The 15,695-nt window shown below is 37.0% G+C and overlaps 1 protein-coding gene across 1 annotated transcript in view; it reads right to left on the bottom strand.

The window, feature by feature from the left end:
* KIAA2026 (KIAA2026 ortholog) overlaps window positions 1–15,695 on the bottom strand; it is an 86,703-nt gene that overhangs the window by 54,275 nt on the left and 16,733 nt on the right. Inside the window, exon 2 of the mRNA XM_011937313.1 lies at window positions 10,278–10,478. Within this exon, the coding sequence (XP_011792703.1) occupies window positions 10,278–10,478 (201 nt within the window). The remainder of the gene's footprint in view (window positions 1–10,277; window positions 10,479–15,695) is intronic.

Below are 15,695 nucleotides of genomic sequence, written 5' to 3'. Positions count from 1 at the left end.
AAAAAAAAAAAAAAAAAAAAAAAAAGGACCTTTAATCTAAAATAATCCATTAATTGAGGAAACAATACAATGTATACAAATTGGTGGCATGAGAAAAGGAAGCAAGACATTTACTTACATTTTCTAAGATGAATAACATATAATATTATATTTCAGAAAAATTAACCATTCACATCAAGTCCATCAGCCAAGCTTCTTATTTATCTGCCAAAAACAGAATCTCCTCTGGCTAGTTGAAACAGAAAATGAATTTATTTAAGGATTATAAGGGAGCTTATAGAAGCTCTGTTAAGAGTCAGAGGGCCAAACTTAGATGACAAAAAGCCAGAAAACAAGTCCAACCACACTTAGGGGGTTCTCCAGGAAAAACCAGACAGTCAGCACTAGTTGGCACCTTTGATACCAAGAACCTGGAACAACCAGAAACTCCTACCACCAGCTTTACCAAAAAATAAAACCTCTCACTCAAGATTGCTACCTGATGTTATTTCCATACAATATCAAGTAAGAAGTATATGCCTGTTCATATACCTCTACCTTACCTGTGAATGGGTTTGAGAATATAAATTTTCTGGCATCTATCCTGGGAAGTTAAGACTTGTACTATAGGAAATTACCAAAATGTAAGAAAGTTATTTAAAAATGCTGGGTGGCCACAAATGATGAATATATATTTAATTAAGTCACTGTTACTTTGTGTTATAGAGAATATGAAAATAAATCACTTAATTATAAAGTCACAGTATTTATTTTACAAAAATAATCACTGGAGTTAAAAAATCGGTTTCAATTCCAGTGATTTCCAAATCAGTAAAATACTAGTAATAAAGACTACTTACAAAATATACACTGGCTGGGAGTGGTGGCTCATGCCTGTAATCCCAACACTTTGGAAGACCAAGGCGGGAGGATAGCTTGAGCCCAGGAGTTCGAGACCAGCCTGGGAAATACCGTGAGACCTTGCCTTTACTTAGCCAAGTGCGGTGGTCATGCCTGTAATCCCAGCTACTTGGGAGGCTGAGGTGGAAGGATAACTTCAGCCCGGGAGCTGGAGTCTGCAGTGAGTCATGATCACATCACTCCAGCCTGGGATACCCTGTCTCAAAAAAACCCAGAAACCAAAAAAATCCACTATTTCTGGTAATCCAAATAGTTTTGCAAAAAAGGAACAGGGAACAGATCTAGTATTTTTAATATAACTAAAATAGACTTAAGTTATTAAAAGTGCTACCTAATAATGTCATATTCCAGATTAATAGAAATTTACTTGAGGAGAACCAACTGCCAATTTTCATCAATTTTATTTTATTTTTTAAGTATCTATAATGGCCAGTATGGTGGCTCATACCTGTAATTCCAGCACTTTGGGATGCCGAGGAGGGTGGATCACCTGAGGTCAGGAGTTCGACACCAGCCTGGGCAACATAGTGAAATCCCGTCTCTACTAAAAATACAAAAATTGGCTGGGCATAGTGGCAGGCGCCTGTAGCCCTAGGTGGGAGAATCACTTGAACCTGGGAGGCGGAGGTTGCAGTGAGCCAAGATTGCACCACTGCACTACAGCCTGGGCAACAAAGCAAGATTCCATCTCAAAAAAAAAAAGACAAAAAAAAAAGGTATCTAAAATGTGTTATTTACTTTCCTATTTAATAAACAAAGTATACAAAATATTATTCAATCATTCCTTAATGGCTTTAGGTCATCATTATAAACAGAATGTGGTGGTGGTTGTGATTAGCTTAAAGATTATCTTAGCAATAAATTAATCAGCTCTTTCACTCAACTTTCTTAGACTTTCACTTAGAGGGCTGCTGTCTCCTAAATCAATGGGGTCTCTCTATACCAGTTCCCCCAAGACTGACTGTTGTCCTATCAGCATTTTCTTTAAGATGGCTACAATACCAAGCCTTTCTCAGTATTTATTCCTCTCTGTTCAACAGGCCATCACTTGCTATCTCCTTTATACTGGTTTCCAGTGCTGTCCAAACTAATAAACACAGCAATAAAAGAATGGCAGGATTTTAAATCTGGCAATCTAAGAAGCCATTATTTTGATGGCATATACTGCACAAGGAAGGAAATCAGCCTACTTTATAAAAATTTATATAGAGTGGGGAGCTTCCTTCCTTTAAATGGAATAGGTAACAAATTAGAAACGAAATTGCTACATTTAAACATTGCAAAAAATTTCTGTAGACCAGGGTTGGTTTAAAAAACACTTAACACACACACACACACACACACACACACACACACACACACATATATGGAGAGAGAGTAAAAATTTTTAAAAAATCTACTTTTGAGTTTGTGTCTGCCCAGATGATCAGCTGAAAATTATCAGATGTCCATCAGATACCAGACAAAGTATTACCATATTAAAATATATACTAAATTTTCAGCCTGTTGCTCTCTGGATCTCAAATTTCTGATATAACAGGTGCTTTAACCTACTTAACAAAATGAAAACTGTTTTCCACAAAGGTTTTAATTAAAACAACAAAAACACCTTCCTCTCTCTTCTAACATGACCCTTCCTATGACTTCAAAGTCCTTTCCCTACCTAAATTTATAAAATCTATATCTCAGCTAGTCTCTAACTCTTGACAGGATATTAAATTGACAGACTGCTGGGCGCGGTGGCTCAGGCCTGTAATCCCAGCACTTTGGGAGGCCGAGGTGGGCGGATCACGAGGTCAGGAGATCGAGACCATCCTGGCTAACACGGTGAAACCCCATCTCTACTAAAAATACAAAAAATTAGCCGGGCATGGTGTCAGGTACCTGTAGTCCCAGCTACTTGGGAGGCTGAGGCAGGAGAATGGCGTGAACCCAGGAGGCGGAGCTTGCAATGAGCCGAGATTGAGCCACTGCACTCCAGCCTAGGCGACAGAGTGAGACTCCGTCTCAAGAAAAATAAAAATAAAAATAAATAAATAGATAAACTGACAGATTAGATTGTCTGCCTCTAGATCCATTCTCCATCCTTCACTGTAATGTTTATCTGTATCAATAGGCAACCTCATTCTCAGTCTTCCCTTGAGTTCATCAATGGAGAGACCTGGGAGGTGATCAGAAAGATAAAAGAAAGTGGGATGAAGCATTTATTTCCCTGGCTCCCTCCTAATGAGGTTGCCTTGGGCTTTGTCCTTCAACAGAAGGTATCATCTCAAAACAGTCTCTTCTCTAGAACTGTTTCCTGGGTAGCAGTTACTCTCTCTGCTTGCCCTTCTTACAGCCTTATTTCTTAAGATTCTGCTACACTGTAACCCCTTTGAAAATAAACCTTATTTGAAATATCATAATTTGAATGTGCCACATGTTTCCTGGCAGAGGACAGACACTGATACCAACACTGATAGATACGATATCCAGAGAAGATATTAAGCAGGCAATTAGGTCTGAAACTTAAAGGAGAGATCTGGACTACCTATCTGTCTATCTATCTACCCATCCATTCATTCTTTCTATCTATCTATCTATCTATCTATCTATCTATCTATCTATCTATCTATCTATCTATCTGTCTATCTATCTATCTATCATCTATCTATCTAATTTAATCTATCTATCTGTCTCCATCCTCAAGGAAGACACAAGAATGTTTACTATAGCATTCTATAATAATGAAACAACAGAAATACTTCAAAATGTCCATTTTTGAAGTGTATCCATTTTTCAAAATGTCCATTTCTGGAAAATGGATACACTGAAATATAGTCACATGATGTAATACTATCATACAGTTATTATATAACACTTGAAATAAACTAGAACAAAACAGTTCAACATGAATAAATCTCAGACACATAAATAAATGGAAATAGAAAGTTGTGAGGGATAAAAGACTATACTTTGGGTAAAATGTACCCTGCTCGAGTGATGGGTGCACCAGAATCTCAGAAATCATCACTAAAGAACTTATTCATGTAACCAAACATTACCTGTTCCCCAAAAACCTATTGAAATTTTATGTATGCATGTATGTATGTGTGTGTGTGTATATATATATATATTTTTAAGTTGCCAATTATATGAAGGTTAAAGACATGCAAAACAATGTTATATATTATCTACAAATATATACCTATGTAATTAAAACATTAAAAATGCGTGGAAATGACCACTTTTTGTAGTCATGATGAAGTAATTGAACCAAACTTACCCTCCTACTGTAAGCAGCTACAAACTGAACACAATATATAAAACATACATTTCAGACACTGGACAAACAGTGCAGGACTGTGATCACCAAGAGAAGTGAAACAAATAAGATGATCCCTACAACTGCCCAGTGCTAGAACAGTTAGTTTGAATAGCTGTCCCCTCCAAAACTCGTGTTGAAATTTAATCCACAGTGTGGCAGTATTGAGAGGTGGGGCTTTCAAGGGGTTATTGGGTCATGAGGGTTCTGCCCAAACTCATTAATGACCAGATTAATGAGTTATCATGGGAATAGGGCTGATGTCTTTATAAGAAGAAGAAGTGAGACTTGAGCTAGCACTCAGCCCCCTCACCATGTGATGCCCTGTGCAGTTTCGGGACTCTGCAGAGAGTCGTCACCAGCAAGATGACTACCAGATGTACTCCCTGCCCTTGGACTTCATAGCCTCTATAACTGTAAAAAAGAAATTCCTTTTCTTCATAAATTACCCAGTTTCCAGTATCCTATTATAAGCAACAGAAAATAAAGTAAGACATACAGCTTTCCAACTGAAGGCAGTTTTTAGACTATCAGCACAGAAAGTCAGGAACAGACAGTCCAGTAGAGTGGAGTTGAAGGGATAGAGATCCGCATCTGGCGAGGATGAAGCACCTGGAAGTTGTGAGATAATTCCAAAAGGAAGGCAGTTATACAGAACAGAAATCTATTGTGTATTTTAAATTTTGAATTTTTTAAATTGTGGTATTGTTATTTTTATTGTTTTTTTCCCCAAATATGGGAAATATTTGTGAAATATGCAGTTGGTTGAAACAGTGCACGTGGAACCTGCTGACATGGAAAGCCGACTGTCCTAAAGTTAAACTCCACAAAGCTGATTCTGACCAGAAAATTATAAGGTAGCAATTCAGACACCACACAAACTTGGGAGGTAACTGAGTTCTGACCAGCTGAAGCAGAAAGTCCTCAGTCACCACTTAGGGGCATTTAGCAGAGGCCTGAGAGGGATAATGCTGTCACAGGGCTCAACTGGAGTGAAGGCTATTTCAGACACACCCTAAAACAGCTTAAAACCTGGACTTTTCAAACTGTTCTACAAGAAATTTAACTGCTTGCCAGCACAAAGCATAATCCTCTTCAAAGGAAGTAAATAAAACTCCAAACTCAATAAAGCAATGTTCACAATGTCTAATTTCCAATAAAAATTACTGGACATGTCAAAAAGCATGAAAATACAACCAGGAGAAAAACAACACAAAGACTTAGAAATTACAAAGATGATGAAGTTAGAGATTAGAAATTAAAACATGAAGATAATGAGATAAATGAAGATACATAAAAAACAGAACTAAATGTAACTTTCAGAGATGAAAAAATTATATTCAGTAAACAATTCGCTGGATTAGACACTGCAGAAGAAAATATGAGCAACCTTGAAAACTCAGCACAAAGAAGACTGAAAGTCTGTGGATCAAAGAAGCGAAATGAACCTCAAGCAAGATAAACACAAACACACATACATAAGCTCACACCAAATGCACGTGACAAATTGCTGAAATCTAGTAATAAAGAGAAAATCTTAAAGGCAGTTAGAAAAATAAGATAGACCACCCATATAGGAACAAAGATAAGGAAGTCAGCAAGCTTCTCTTAAAACACTATGCATAGTAAAAGATGTCATACTTAAAGTGCTGATAGAAAAAAACCTGTCAATACAGTCATATATATATGCATTACACACACACACACACACACACCTCTCCATTCTTCAAGATGTAAGGAAAAATAAAAACTTTTTCAGACAGGAAAAAACTCAGAATTCATTGCTGGCAGACCTATATTACAAGAAAAGCTAAAAGAGCTCTTTAGACAGTAAAAAAATGATATCAGATGGCAACAAGGATCAATATAAAGGAAGGCAGAATGTTGGGAAGGGTAAATGTATGGATTAAATATAAAATACTTCTCTTCATTCTTTAATTTCTTCAAAACACAACTATTTAACGCACATACAATAACAGTGTATTGGGGGTTTAAAACACATGTAGAAGGAAAGCATATGACAACAGCACAAAGAATGAAAAATGGTATACAGAGGCCTACTGTGAAGTGGTATAGCATTAATTGAAACTGACCATGATAAATTAAAGCACATTCTGTAAATCCTACAGAAACTACTTTGAAAAAATAAAACAACGAGGCAGAGCATTATAATAGGCCAACACTGGAGATAAAATGGAATATTAAAGAATGTAAGAAATATTACCAGGGATAAAAAGGGACATAATAAGAAAGAAGTCAATACATAAAAAAACACAAAAGCCATAAATATCTATGCATCTAACAACACAGTTTCAAATTACATGAAGCAAAACCTGACAAAACTCAGAGAAGACAAAAGGTTACTGTACTAAAATTTGTATTTCTAGATATACTAGTAACAAATAATTGTAAATTACATTTTAAAATGACTTACAATTGCATAAAAACCATGAAATATGTAGGGAAAAAGGTAACCAAATATGTAAAAAATGTGCACACTGAAAACTACAAAATACAGCTAAGAAAAAAAGAAAACAAAACAATTATCCAGAAATCGGTAACTTCCATGTAATCTCAATCAACCTTCCCAGGCTTTTTCTGTAGAAATTAACAATATGATTTCAAAATTACACAAAAAGTGAAGGTCCTAGTATAGACAAACGAATTTGAAAAAAAAACCCATAAAGTTGGAAGACATGCTATTTAATTTGAAGACTTACTGTAAAGTTATAGTAATCAAATCAATATAGTGCTAATATAAAGATACACCTATAGCTAAATGAAACAGAACACAGTTCAGAAAGACTCACAAATATACGTTCAATTGCTTTTCAACAAAGATGTAAGGAAAAATAAAAGGTAATTCAGCAGTGAAAGAATAGTTTTTTTTTTTTTCAACAAATGATACTGAAGGAACCGGCTATCCATATAGAAAAAAGTAAAGTTTTTCCTTAATTCATACTACACACAAAAATTAACTTCAAAAGAATAAACACAATCAGAAAAACTAAAATTTAAAAATTTCTAGAAAAAAAAGGTCCATAACCTTGGGTATGCTAAGATTCCTTAGGTAGGTTCACAAAAACATTTAAAAAATGGATGATTCAAACTTCCAAGACAAAAAAACTTCTCCAAAAACACTGAAAATCAAGGCCATGGACTGAGAAAACACTTGCAAACACATATATCTGACAAAGGGCTTATATCCAGAATACATTAAGAATTCTTGGCTGAGCATGGTGGCTCACACTTGTAATCCCAACACTGTGGGAGGCCAAGGTAGGCAGATCACCTGAGGTCGGGAATTCAAGACCAGCCTGACCAACATGGAGAAACCCCATCTCTACTAAAAATACAGAACTAGCTGGGTGTGGTGGCACATGCCTGTAATCCCAACTACTCGGGAGGCTGAGGCAGGAGAATTGCTTGAACCTGGGAGGCGGAGGTTGCGGTGAGCCAAGATCGCGTCACTGCACTCCAGCCTGGGCAACAGCAGCAAAACTCTGTCTCAAAAACAAACGAACAAACAAACAAACAAATTGAATTCTTACACTTCAATAATAAAATGCACGGGAATGAGAAACAAAAAAGTTAAGATAGGGGTATCTTCTATAACAGAAGTATAGGGAAACTAGATGGCATTTACGGCTAATTCTTTAAAAAAATAAATTGTTGGGTTGTGGGCACATAGGCTTTTTTTTTTTTTAATTATTATTTTAAGGTCCAGGATATAAGTGCAGGACGTGCAGCTCTGTTACACAGGTAAACATGTGCCATGATCGTTTGCTGCACCCATCAACCCATCACCTAGGTATTAAGTTCAGCATGCATTAGCTATTTATCCTGATGCTCTCCCTCCCCCTACCCCCTTATAGGCCCCAGTGTGTGTTGTTCCCCTCCCTGTGTCCATGTGCTCTCACCGTTCAGCTCCCACTTATAAGTGAGAACATGTGGTGTTTAGTTTTCTGTTCCTGTGTTAGTTTGCTGAGGATAATGGCTTCCAGCTTCACCCATGTCCCTGCAAATGACATGCTCTCATTCCTTTTTATGGCTGCATAGTATTCCAAGGAGTATATGCACCACATTTTATTTATCCAGTCTATCATTGTTGAGCATTTGGGTTGATTTCATGTCTTTGTTATTGTGAAGAGTGTAACAATGAACATAGGCATGCATGTACCTTTATAATACAATTATTTATATTCCTCTGGGTAATATACCCAGTAATGGAACTGCCGAGTCAAATGGTTCTAGATCTTTGAGGAATCATCATACTGTCTTCCACAATGGCTGAACTAATTTACAATCACACCAACAGTGTAAAAGCCTTCCTATTTCTCCACAGCATAGGCTTTATTTTAATTTTATTTATTCTTTATTTTATGTTTAAAATATTTTATAATTTAAAACGTTAACACTAAAAGAGATAGCTTAATTCATATAACTCCCTTAAGTTATCATAGTTGCTACGATATTTAACAGAGGGTTTTCCTCCCATGGCTTATTCTCCTATGTTTATTTGATGTCAGGGCACACATAGATTGATTCATATTCATAGTTTCCTACTACCCATTCCTGCTTGGATATGTAAATGTTTTCATTATCATATTAAATAATTTATTCAAAATGAGTTAACTGCTTTTTCCCCTACCTGGACTCACATTTTCAAGCTCTTCTATTTTCTTTGCTAGTTTTACCATTTTACAAATCACAAAATGGTATACTGCTTAGGAGCACAAGCTCTAGAGCCAGACTGATTGGGTTCCAATCTTGAGTTCACTACTCAAAAACTGTATGACCTTGGGCAAGTTACCTCATCACTCTGTGCCTCAGGATAAATGCTGAATACAAGGAAGGTGCTTAGAGCTAAATCTGGCAAATACTCATGCTCAGTAAATATTAGCCATTCTTTTTTTTTATTGTAATTGTTTATATTACTACTATTATTACAACTACTTTTTGACTTATCTTTGTCTCTTCCTTTATTCTCCCTATATCAAGGAAGATACTAAGTCCTATTAATTGTTCTCAGGACAGTGTGATCTCTTCCAATTTCTGGTGACCAGTATTGGAGGTGGTGACCAGTAGTGAAGATGCAGACTACTACAGCCTTCTTCCTACAAGCCTTCCTTTTCTTCAATTCTCCCCATTCCAATCTACTGTACACTACTGTCAAGTTAATCTTTACCCCTTTCCATAAGCCCTCCTTTCCTATAGTAGTAGTTCTATGAAGTGCTGCACAAGGAAAAAAAATACTTCACAGCAGGTTTCCAAATTAATCACTGCTAGAAAAAGTATGATGGTAGAAAGTCTCAAGGCTGAGTTTTAATCCTACAAATTTCAAAGCAAGTTACATTTATTATTACAAGAAGAGCAACAAAATATTACAAATTGCCTCTGACCAGCATTAACAAGTCCTTATAACATTAGTAATCACTCCTAACATAGTTTGCAATTTGATTTAGTACTATAAAAAGAACTAGTCCTTTTTTTTTTTGGCCAGTATAGAAACATGAGTGCCACTTACCTCTCTGGGCCCTGGTTCTCTTTTTATAAAATTAAAATGTTATATAAATGCCATCACTCTTATGCTCCCAGACCCTAGAAGCTACCACTAATTGAGTACAACACTTTTTCCTGATAAGCCCAGAGTAAGCATAGTTATCCAGGATATTAACACCAATGGAGGAACAGGCACAGGTGAATTTATGTCATGCTTGAACTACATAATCTCTGGAGTTTCTCCTGATTTTAAAGGTCTGTGCTTCTAAAACTACAAATCTATGGAAAATTCCTCTAATTTAAAACTTACAATTCACTCGAGAATGAATACTACTAGAAATCTAGAAAGTATTCTGAAATATTCTATAGAAATTATTTTTGTATAGCCTCAAGATAAGTGGTTTTAAATTTTAAAATTATATTTTAAACAAATTTTATTGTGATAGTTCATTATGAATGCATATCTTTGTAACAGTGCATTTTGGAACACTACTAAAACAGGCCCAGAAATTTGATATGGGCACATAAAAATTATGCAGCTGAAATTATGAAATTTTTTTTTAACGTTTACCTTTTTTCTTCTTTTGCTCTCAGCTGTTCTTCCTGTCTCAAAACTTGAACCATTATAGATTCAAAAACTCCACTTGTCAAGCCTGCCAAACTTCGCGGTGTTGACCGACGCCTTGTTGAAGTACATGTAGTTCCCTTCTCATCCTCCAATCCATAATAGCCTCTAGATGTAACTGCTATCGTTGTCTTTTCTCTCAAGTGCCTTGGAGAAGAATAAGCCAATTCACAAGGTCAAATCTTCTGGATAAGCAATAAACCCCCTTAGACAGCAACTTAAGAATCCCTTTTGCTAAATACATAAAAGTATTTAAACCTTACTTAGAATTGTTCTAAATTTTTATCTTCCCTACACAATTTCTCATACTCCTTATGTCATAAAATCAGAGTGATAGTCTCTTCCCTGTATTAAAAAAAAAAATCTGAGATTCAAGCATTTAAAATATTGACTAAAGCACTACCTCTTTAATGGAAAACAAAGTTTATTGTTTGCAATATATTTCATACTACCTATTATTGGTATGAGAAAATGTACAATAATACAGAAACATTTAGAAAAAGAAAATGTAAAATGATACATAAACACTTTGAAAAAATTATAAACAGCCGAGTGCGGTGGCTCACGCCTGCAATCCCGGCACTTTGGGAGGCCAAGGCAGGCACATCACCTGAGGTCGGGAGTTCAAGACCAGCCTGACCAACCTGGAGAAACTCTGGCTCTACTAAAAATACAAAATTAGCTGGGTGTGGTGGCACATGCCTGTAATTCCAGCTATGGCAGAAGAATCACTTGAACCAGGAGGTGGAGGTTGCCATGAGCTGAGATCGTGTCACTGTACCCCAGCCTGGGCAACAAGAGAGAAACTCCATCTCATTAAAAAAAAAAAATACAAAAATTTGCCAGGCATGGTGGTGAGCACCTGTAGTCCCAATTATTAATATATTAATACTTGGGAGGCTAAGGTGGGAGAACTGATGCTTGGAAGGCTGAGGCTTCAATGAGCTATCGTACCACTCCACTCCAGCCTGGGTGACAGAGATCCTGTCTCAAAAAAAAAAAAAAAAAAAAAAAAAAGAAAATTTATATAAATTAAAAGTTGACCCTATAGTTATATTTCCCTGCTTTCCTATAGGCTTTAACATAAAATAGGCTAAAGGTTTATTAAAATGTAAATCTTTTTTTGTATTTTTTTGAGACAGAGACTCTGTCACCCAGGCTGGGGTGCAGTGGCATGATCTCAGTTCACTGCAGCCTCAACCTCCCTGGGCTCAGGTGATCCTCCCACCTCAGCCTCCTGAGTAGCTGCGACCACAGGCATGTGCCACCACACCTGACTAACTTTTGTAATTTTGTAGAGACAGGGTTTCACCATGTTGCCCAGGCTGGTCTTGAACTCCTGGGCTCAAGCGATCAGCCCACCTTGGCCTCCCGAAGTGCTGGGATTACAGGCGTGAGCCACCTTGCCCAGCCAAACATAAATCTTTATGACGTAAAATATAATAATTGAAGTCCTGTCCTCCTTGGACTATGTCCAGAGTGATTTATTATACTAAATTAGAATAACTTTATAACAACCTTACCCTCAGTGCCATCTAGGTCCCATGAACAGTATGAGTGTAGGGTTCTACAAAACTGTAGCACCACTATGTGTTTTCTCTCTTATAAGGAGATAACACTATAACTAATTCAGCTTTAATTAGGGCATGAATGTTAAATTGGTTTTCCAAAAATACTGAAGAATTTGGGCTCATCTAGCATACCATTTTAGGCTGTGATCCTTCAGTATACAATGGCATACATCTATATGATAGCTAATTGGGCTGGGAGTAAGGAATTGTGGACCCAGGGAAGATAGCTAACTGGCAACAATAGATACTGAATGGGTGTACTCGAATTTATTTTAGTATAATGTTTTCAGTAGGTGAATTAATTAGCTATGTAATTTTAACTACTTCTTCAATACTGATAAAAGAGAACATTAATGGACAATATTGCATTGAAAACTAATGACATCTCAGAGGTCACAGTAGGTATGTAGAGCATTGAGGATAAAATCCAGTAAGTACACAGAACACTGGGGATAAGGAAAATTGAGAAAAATGGCAAGTAATAATGGCTAAATTGTTAATATAAAGTCAGAAACCGTATTTTACTCTTTAATTTCAGTTTTATAAGTAGACAAGATGAAGGTATAGACTTTCTAAATCAGTATTTTCTCAGAACGAAGACCAAAGAGAAAGTAATATCCTTTATTACTCATCAGAAATTAAAATTTATAATAAATTTATAATTTATATATATTTATTACTCATAATTAAAAGAAAATCCAACCAATCATGATGCTGTTTCTCTCTTACCAGCATGTAAAGATTAAAAAGACTGATATTACTCAGTGTTGGAAAGGATGTAAGGAAGGAAAAATTCTTTTTTTTTTTTTTTTTTTTTGAGACGGAGTCTTGCTCTGTCGCTCAGGCTGGAGTGCAGTGGCCAGATCTCAGCTCACTGCAAGCTCTGCGTCCCAGGTTTACGCCATTCTCCTGCCTCAGCCTCCCGAGTAGCTGGGATTACAGGCGCCCGCCACCTCTCCCGGCTAATTTTTGTATTTTTAGTAGAGACGGGATTTCACCGTGTTAGCCAGGCTGGTCTCGATCTCCTGACCTCGTGATCCGCCCGTCTCGGCCTCCCAAAGTGCTGGGATTACAGGCTTGAGCCACCACGCCCGGCCAGGAAGGAAAAATTCTTTTTTTTTTTTTTTTTTTTTTTTGAGACGGAGTCTTGCTCTGTCGCCCAGGCTGGAGTGCAGTGGCCGGATCTCAGCTCACTGCAAGCTCCGCCTCCCGGGTTTACGCCATTCTCCTGCCTCAGCCTCCCGAGTAGCTGGGACTACAGGCGCCTGCCACCTCGCCCGGATAGTTTTTTGTATTTTTAGTAGAGACGGGATTTCACCGTGTTAGCCAGGATGGTCTCGATCTCCTGACCTCGTGATCCGCCCGTCTCGGCCTCCCAAAGTGCTGGGATTACAGGCTTGAGCCACCGCGCCCGGCCTGAAGGAAAAATTCTTAAACAACATTAGTAAAAGTGTAAACCGGCAGTCTTTCTAGCAGTCAATTTAGTAATAATCATTAAAATTTAACATGAACATATCCTTTGACCCATCATGCTTCTTGGAATTTATCCTACAGATGTACTTCTACAACTATGACCAAGAACACTCAGAGTATTGCCTGCTATTTTTTAAAAACACTGGAAACATAAATGTTTTTCAATATGAGACAGATTAAATCATGTAATGAACACTACAATATGGAATAGCATCCATCCATTAAAAGGAATCAGGCATATGTATATGTACTCACTGTTAAAGATGTCCATATTATACTCTACATGTAAAAAAGAAGTTTCTGAATAAATTATATTTTTTAAGCCAAAAAGAATTATGTGCACGTGTGTTGTGTGTGTGTGTATATATATCTCTCACATGTACACACTACTAGATGCCATATGTGTATTAGTTTTCGTATGATATGTACACATACATCTAGTAGTATAGCGCTACATGCATCCAGTAGTGTCTATACACGCATGAGTTCAAACTCTCATCTAGACTACTGCAGTTGCTTTGTGACAGGCCTCCTTGCTTCTGCTCTGATATTCCTAGAGTCTATTCATATAGCAACCCAGGTAATCCTTTTAAAAAGCAAATCAGGCCCACATATGGTGGCTCGTGCCTGTAATCCCAGCACATTGGGAGGCCAAGGTGGGTTGATCACCTGAGGTCAGGAGTTCCAGACCAGCTTGGCCAATATGGTGAAACCCCATCTCTACTGAAAATACAAGAAGTAGCTGGGCCTGATGGCATGTGCGCCTGTAGTCTAAGCTACTCGGGAGGCTGAGGCAGGAGAATCACTCGAACCTAGGAGGCAGAGGTTGCAGTGAGCCAAGATCGCACCATTGCACTCCAGCCTGGGCGACAGAGAAAGACTCCATCTCAAAAAAAATAAATAAATAAATAAAGCAAATCAGATGCCATCAAATCAGATGCCATTACTTTGCTTTGTCTCCTCCAAAGTCTTCCAGTCAGAATAATCTGAAGTTCTTATGACTTCCAAGACCTAGTATGATATGGCCTTCACCTGCCTCTCCAGGCCTAATTTTCTGCCACTCTGACCTTTGCTCTTTGCATGCCAGCCACAAAATTCTCCATTTTATTCTCAGTCATACCAACACATCTGCTTCCATGCATCTTTGCACTTGATCTCTCTCCTTTAAGACACTCTCTAGATACTCATATGGCTACACTCTATCACTTCATTCAAGTCTCTGTCCAAATGCCACAACATCCGAAAGACCTGCCCTAACTACATTATTTAATAGATACCCTATCACTCTCTATTCTTATACTAGTTTCTTTTTCTTCATGTCACTTATCACTACATTGGATTATATAATTACTATTTATTTGGTAATTATCCATCTAACAGAATTAAAGCTCCAGGAGGATAGGAACTTTGTTTTGTTAATGACTGTCATCAGGCCTTCAAATTGTGCCCTATATATCTATATGCACATAGAAAGTATTTGGAAGAACACAAGCCTATTTTCCATTTTAAATTCACACATATAATTAAGGTTTAAAAATTTCAGTCATCTATATTGTCCACAGTAAAAGAATCCTGATTAAACATGTTACTATCTACTTGAGTTCCATTAATCAGTGTATAAAATAACATAAAAAAAAATCTTACCTTCCAAATAGGATTGTCAAATATTCAATGGCCAAATAAATGCACTAAAACAGCTCTCCCATTGCAAAATTCAAGCTTTTTTTCTGTCTATTAGGGAAATCATTTCATGAAATCAATCTGACAATAGTTTGAAAATAATAATACAGTGCATCCATAAGCAAACACTAAGAAATAATTATGGTTACTTACTGAGTTTTACACTTACTTTCTTTCCTCTCCCCCTTTTTTTTTTTAATAACACAAAGGATGTAAAGTCTTTTCTGTGTTGATACATTCCAAATTTCAGAATTCAGAGGCTTGATTCTGTTTAAAATTATTACAATAAGTCTTAACAAGAAAGTGAATTGATACTAAGCTTTACTTATAGTTAATATACAAACTGACACCTATTCCCCTACTAAAAATAGATGTTTGAACACTTTTGCATTATGTGATTTTCTTTTGCTATCAAAAACAATATACATGTGTCACCTATAAAAATTCTATCAGCACACTTAAAACTCAGGGTTATCTAATCTGCTTAAAAATATTCTAAATGGGCCGGGCGCGGCGGCTCAAGCCTGTAATCCCAACACTTTGGGAGGCCGAGATGGGTGGATCACGAGGTCAGGAGATCGAGACCATCCTGGCTAACCCGGTGAAACCCCGTCTCTACTAAAAAATACAAAAAACTAGC

Source organism: Colobus angolensis, unplaced genomic scaffold (assembly GCF_000951035.1).
Source record: "Colobus angolensis palliatus isolate OR3802 unplaced genomic scaffold, Cang.pa_1.0 Scaffold162, whole genome shotgun sequence".
Lineage (NCBI taxonomy): Eukaryota > Metazoa > Chordata > Mammalia > Primates > Cercopithecidae > Colobus > Colobus angolensis.
This window is presented reverse-complemented; position numbering and strand designations above follow the sequence as displayed.